This window comes from Panonychus citri, unplaced genomic scaffold (genome assembly GCF_014898815.1).
Source record: "Panonychus citri isolate SS breed McGregor unplaced genomic scaffold, ASM1489881v1 Contig00033, whole genome shotgun sequence".
Lineage (NCBI taxonomy): Eukaryota > Metazoa > Arthropoda > Arachnida > Trombidiformes > Tetranychidae > Panonychus > Panonychus citri.
Genome location: NW_026515438.1, coordinates 143,989 through 150,880, shown reverse-complemented (window position 1 = coordinate 150,880; position 6,892 = coordinate 143,989). Strand labels below are relative to the sequence as shown.

The following is a 6,892-nucleotide window of genomic DNA, read 5'->3' as shown; positions in this document are numbered from 1 at the left end:
TGATAAGTCTCAAGGTTTTCTTACTAATCATCATTCTGATTCTTTTGGAACAACTTTCATTCAGATTAAATCACATTGACGTCTAATTGTAAATGTTCAGTATGAGTCCATCCTGGTGGAAAGTGATGATGATGATGATGGCGGTGGTGGTGGTGGTGGTGGGATAAGAATGGGAGGATAACCAGAAAGCTTGAGACAAAAGACATGGCCCACCAACCGAAAAACTTTCATCTATCAGAGTTTTGTTTTCGTTTTAAATATATTCCTAAAGGGCTTTAACCTTTAAAAAGTTTTCCATCTCCTCCTTTATTCATCATCTTCTTTTATCATCATCATCGTTTTTCTCTCTCTCTCTTTCTCTTTCTCTTTCTTCATCTTTTCTTTCCCACCTACCATGTAAAACACACTGTAGATACCAGAAAACTGGTTCATCTTCAACCTTTTTTTGGTTTATCTTCTTTCTCGCTTTATCTTCATCTCTCTTTCTCTCTTTTCTTGGATAATATTTACGATAATACAGAAAAAAATATAATAATAATGATGAAAGAAAATAACTTATCTTTGATTGTCAGTAAATAGAGATAATCAAGAAAAAGATTTAAAACATTTTAACATGAAATTGTTAGTAAATTAAATGGCGAGTAAATTGTTTACCTTTTTGTTATTATTTTCTTTTCTTGTGAGTTCATCTTTCCCCTGAAAAAAAAAAACACTGATGAATGAACAACTTCCAAGTTTATTCTGTCTACATGTTCATGGAATAGATGAAAATTAGTCTTCTTCTCATAAGAAAATACGATTCGTGTTTACATATTAGTCTCTTTACCTTTACCTTTCCATTTTCTTTTCCTTCTCTCATCTAATTTAACATTGAGACAATTTAGTCTCTTCAATAAAGTTAGAATAAAATCTCAACAATTAACCTAATCGACAAGCAATCGAAAGGTTTTCTAATTTCCAATCGATTTGATATCTTTTAACAAACTCTCTTATTAATCCTTCAACTATTCAAGTAAATTAACTATTCCAATTGAGGTAATTTCTTTTCTATCATATTAATACAATTGTTGTTCAAATATGATAATAATGATTAACCTTTATTGGGGAATTAGAAAACACTGGCGCCATCTCTTACCTAATTAACTCACTATTTCCACTGTTGATTAGAAAATGTCACCCAAAGTTGATTAATTTCCGGGTGATTGTAATTTCAATTGATGTTGTTTTATCTGCTGTTTTTCATTTACTTTTTAAGAGCTTAAATTCAATTGTTATCATTTAAATTGATCAACTAACTAATCAAGGAATGAGATGATCAGAATGAAGTTAAATTGTCACCAGGTGACGCTTAATGATCAGTGAATTTAAATTAATTGTTGTTGGACTGATTCAAGTGTGTGACCTAATTAACAGAATTAATAAATCAAATAAATTGATCACCAAGAGATCACCTTGATGATAAACGATTAACAAATTTAGATCATCTATTAATCTAACAGTCAACTAATTTGTAAATTATTATACAAAACTAATTATTATTATATTTAAATGATCATAATTATAGAGATGAAAATAATTAATAAACTGATCAATTAACTGAAAAATTTATGAAACTACGACAACAATCAATAAACAATTCTACCCACCAATTAATATGAAATTTTTCGTTACGTATACCAATTGTAACCAATAGGTTGTCGAAATCAAATTGCGAAAGAAAATTAAAAAAAAACCATTTTATTGGCTAATCAATTGAGTGATTGGCTGATAAAACGATGATTTACCGTTAGGCTCATCATAAACGCGAATTTGAATCAATCAGAATAAAAGTCAACAGATAACTTTGTTTTCTTTTGTTTTTTTCGTTCAATCTATTGTTGGGTGTATATGGAACATGATGATCATGCTCATAGTATTTTCTTCATAGATTCTCATTGAGTTTTCTGGTGAAATTAATGAAATTCACCCGGTAACATCCTATAAGCTTCGTGTTAAGGTCAGTTGAACAGTTGAACAGTTTAACTCATCTCAACTCTTCTCATTTTCATTTATTGTTATCACGAAACAATAACATCTCATATTAACTAATTGTTGCGTCGAATTTTCATCTTTACCAAGTTCATTCTCTCTCTTTCTCTCTCTAACTAACTCGCTCACTCCTTGTCTCTGTCGTTATCATTTCATCATATTCATCATCATCATCATCATCGTCGACATCATCATATTCCCAATCATCGTAATCATCACCATCACAATCATCATAATCTCAATAACCTTTCATCTTTTTAGTCAATAATTTATTTGATTAGATTGAGAATCACCAATAAAATTGATTTGATTGTGAATAATTCAACAAATAATTGCAACAATTTACTGTTAAATTGTTATTCTTTTCTGTGTTCATTCAATCATCTAATTACTAGTTGAACCTTTTTTTTTGTTTTCTGCTTAATGGATTATTATTGATACTTTTTGATCAAAGTGACAATCATCAAGTTTACAGTTTACTACAATTGATTCAAATTAGACTAAAAAACTTTCATTCCAATTAAATCAAAATCATCATCATGTTACTTTGGATTCGAATTATTTTATTTCTTATTCTCACATTTTCGACTAAATTTTCTTATGGACAAACTAAAAGAGATTATGAAGACCAATCAGTAAGTAATTCTAATTGATTGATAAATTGACTCAATCAACTAATTAAGTTTAATGGTCAACTAATTAATTGACTAATCGACTAATTGATTATTGGATTGATTCTATTCAGAGAAATACAAAAAAAGTATCAAATTGTTGACATGTGAAATAATCATTCAGTTAAAATCAATTAAATCACAATGAAATTAGAGATGAACCAAAACTAAATTAATCAGCAACAAGTGAAATAATTTAATCAAATAAACGTGAAGATAATTAGTTAATTATCATCAATCAAGTGAAATCTCTTGATAAATAATCAAATAGGAGGAAAACATACAATTAATGGTCAACAATAATAATCCTCAAAAGGTTAAAATCTTTCAGTTGATTAACAATTTGATTAATAATTAATACAAATATAAAAGTCGAAGTGACAAGGTGATGATGATAAAGATGATGATCAAATTGATTAAGATTATTAAGAGAGATAAAAGATGAAAGATGAAGAAAAGAGAAAGAGAAAAATGATGATAATAAATAAGGTAAATGCTCTTAAATGTCGTTTATAATTTTATCAATTTCATTCATGGAAAACTGTTCATTCATTTCTCATCATGTCGATAATTGAGATAACATTGGAATTAGAAATCTTGTTAACAAAAGAAAAACTATTTACCTGTAAAAGGGAAACGATTCGAATTACATGTTTTAGTCTTAATGGAAAACGTTCAGAGAGCGAAAAGTTCTATTCAAAGTTCTATCAACTTTTTTTTCTTCTCTTCTCTTCATCATTATCATTACCGTTATTCTTATCAGTCTTTTTTTCTTATTCTTCGCTTTTATTTATTCCAATTCATCTTATTATCATCATTAATAAACAAGAATCTATTTCATAAAGTGAACAATTTACTGAATTTCCACTGAATCGGCACAAAAATTCAACAAATAATAGAAATAAGAACAAGAATAATATCAATTTCGAAGATATCTTATTAATCTGTAATATGAATATTTTATCCAAAAATAGTACATATAAATGTTAAATTTATCTTTAGAACGATTGATTCAATCAATCCAATGATCCAAAGTCTAATTCTAATTCTAATTCTAATTCTAATTATCTCTCTTGATTACAGAATTTACCTGAATGTTCCCATGATTATTCTGTGTGTGGTTATGTTGAACTGAACAACATGGGAATCAGTTCACAAAGTATTTGTCAATGTAAAGATTTCATCTCATGTCCTGAATCATTTGATCGTTTCGATGGACGAACTTTGTCTCATGGATTAAATCAGTATAAGGTAAATTGTTGTTAACTGTTGTTAATTATTGAAATGAAAATACTAAATGTCTTAATTATTAGGTGGAGATTATCAAGAAAAAGTGAGCAAAATTAGTCAACTAAAGATTTTTGTTTGACTTTTAATGAGGTGTGATAGATTAGTTAGTTAATCACATTCTCATTAAATGAAATTATTGTTACTATTTTAGCTAATTACTACAAACAGTAATAGTACACAGTATTCATTTTATTAACAATCAGCTGACTAATTAAAGATAATTTGCATTTCAAAAGGGTAATTAAAACACCCACGATAACAACAATCAATTCATTAATTGATTGTAAACAATTATATCTATGATTGAATTAATTGTGTTGAAACATTTTCTATTAAATCGTCAGATTAATTGGATTAGTTAAAACAATCAATTGTTTCATCGATACGATGAGATAATACAAAAGACCAACGATCAAATTCAATTAACTTTATTATTATGTTTAAATTGTATCCATTTAGATGATGATATTGATATTACATTTATAAAAATGATGAGAAATTAATACAATTTAAATTGTAATCATGATCAAGTTATTAAATTGAAAGTTCAGTATTCATGGATACTCATCATTTAACCTGAAAGAAAAATAATCATGAAAATTATTTTCCATCTAAAATAGTTGATAGAATATAAAAGATTCGTTTTCATGCTCATGAGCTTGAAAAGTTTTTCTTACCTGAAAATTATTCGATGAACTAAATGAATATTATCAAGAAGAAATTTTCTTTTCTTTATTACATCAAAATGAGAGATACTAAACTTCCGTTTCCTTTTTACATTAACCCCTTTCTCTCTCTCTCTTTTTCTCTTCTCTCTCTCTTCTATTTTCTTGTTTCCTGTTCTCTTTTGTTTCTCTTACCTGTTTTCTTCGTTCACTCATTCTAACCATACCTTTATTCTGTTCTATTCTATTCTATTAACAGTATTGCCAAGAAGCTCCTCGTTTAAAAAAATGTTCGCATGATGAAATTGTCTATAGTTCGATCATCGAGTATGATGAGAATTTCCAACTGATCAACAGTGACAATCGAATTCACTGTGAATGTCCACCAAGACATATTTTTGTACGAAATTCAACAAATACTCACACAAGGCCTAATGGAGAAACGATCATTAAAACTCTATTGAAATGTTCATTGGTAAGAACTTTTCTTCTTTTTCATTTTCTTTTTCTTTCTTTTTTCTTTCTCTTTACATTTTCGTCTTTTTCCCGAATGATCAATTTACTCAAATAAACATCGTCGAGATTTAGATTTTATTCCTGATTAGATTCAAAATGATCAATCCTCTCATTTATTTACCTTCGTCACCATTAATTACAAATCATTTCAATCAAAACAAACAAACTATTTCCTGGTCTTGGTCAACTAACTTGATACTTTTACAAGACAATGACCAGTCTAACCAGTGAAAAGTAATCAATTTAAAATAATACCTCATTTCTAGAGTTAATTAATTCCCACTACTACTATATAACTAATTAGATTAAAGCCAAATAGTTAATCAATCAATTGATTTTGTCTTGCTCATTTCTTTCGTTCTAAGCCCTTATTTGTTTGTACTTTAATAAACTCAAAGGTTAATTTAATTTAACGACAACAATCGAAGTCTAAAAACAAATCATATCATCTAATTGTTCATCTTTAATCGAATAACAATAATCAATTATATCTTTTCTCTTTTTTTCTCTCTTTTCTCCTTACCTATTAATCCTTTAATCTTTTAATCTCTTAAATCCAAGCCTAAAATCTGTAAACCTCAAGAAAACTGTATGACAATTAGTCAATCATCTCATTCGACATTTATTAAGAAATTATGTAATTGTCCAATGGATTCATTTTGTCCAACGGACACTCGATATGCCGCTGAAGTCATGGACTTTACTAAAGGATCAGCATTTTCAATGAATTGTATTTAAACAATAAACAACATTACAATTAGTATAATAACAATAATAATAATAATAATAATAATTTCATCTCAATCATATTTTAATCATCTAAAACCATCCAAATCATATCACACATCAACACCATGACCATATCACCACCAAGAAACACGATCAATATCAAATCTGCATTTATATTTGTCTTCATCAACATTTCTCAGCACTTGAAATTCATCATTTTCAACTCGAAAACTTGAATAAAATCACTTTTTCATCTGAATCATTAATATTTATTTACGATACGATACTTGAGTTCATCATCAACCCTTTTCTTTGATACCAATCTCCTCCACAGGTCAAGAGCTTATGGAACCAATCAACAGTTATCTGTCATATAATATTTTTGGTTCAATTCTAATCAAATCGGTTAACTAAATATTCACATAATTTCATCAGAGAACTGATAATAATAATAATCTTTTACAGAATAAATTTATTACTAAATTAAATAGATGTAATAATTCATAACCATCTTGACCATCACTTTACTCATTTCATTGATAATAAGCTAATAGTAAGTTTCGGAATGAGTCAAAACTAAAATGAGTCATTCAATATGAAATTCAACTTGAAATTATGAAACTTATCATGAAATAAGTTGAGCTAATCTAAGAGATTTTTTTTCAAAGTGATTGAATTAAAACAAGAGTTTGTTATCAATATTATCAATATCAATTGTGAGTCTTCAAGTTTTAATGTGAACGTGTTTACCTTAACCTTTAATGATAATAAGGTTATTGATTCTGTGTGAAAGTATCATGAAATGATAGCATAAATCAGATAATCACCAATCCAAGCAATGAGTAAAGTTATGATGATTATCATAACTAATATAACAATCACCGATAATAACAACAAGTAGATTAATAAATTGCTGCAAATATGTCATTCTCATGCTCATACTAATAATTATAATATATCACAATAGTCTTGTAATAATAATAATGCTGATAA

At 27.6% G+C, this 6,892-nt stretch overlaps 1 protein-coding gene across 1 annotated transcript; it reads left to right on the top strand.

Annotated features, from left to right (window-relative positions):
• The first annotated feature begins 2,009 nt into the window (after positions 1 to 2,009).
• Positions 2,010 to 6,342, top strand: LOC128397449 (U-scoloptoxin(11)-Sm5a-like). The gene is made up of 4 exons (XM_053358177.1): positions 2,010 to 2,663; positions 3,783 to 3,950; positions 4,914 to 5,129; positions 5,732 to 6,342. The coding sequence occupies exons 1-4, from the start codon at positions 2,568 to 2,570 to the stop codon at positions 5,906 to 5,908; spliced, it is 657 nt and encodes a 218-aa protein (XP_053214152.1). The 5' UTR covers positions 2,010 to 2,567; the 3' UTR covers positions 5,909 to 6,342.
• The last annotated feature ends 550 nt before the right edge of the window (positions 6,343 to 6,892 follow it).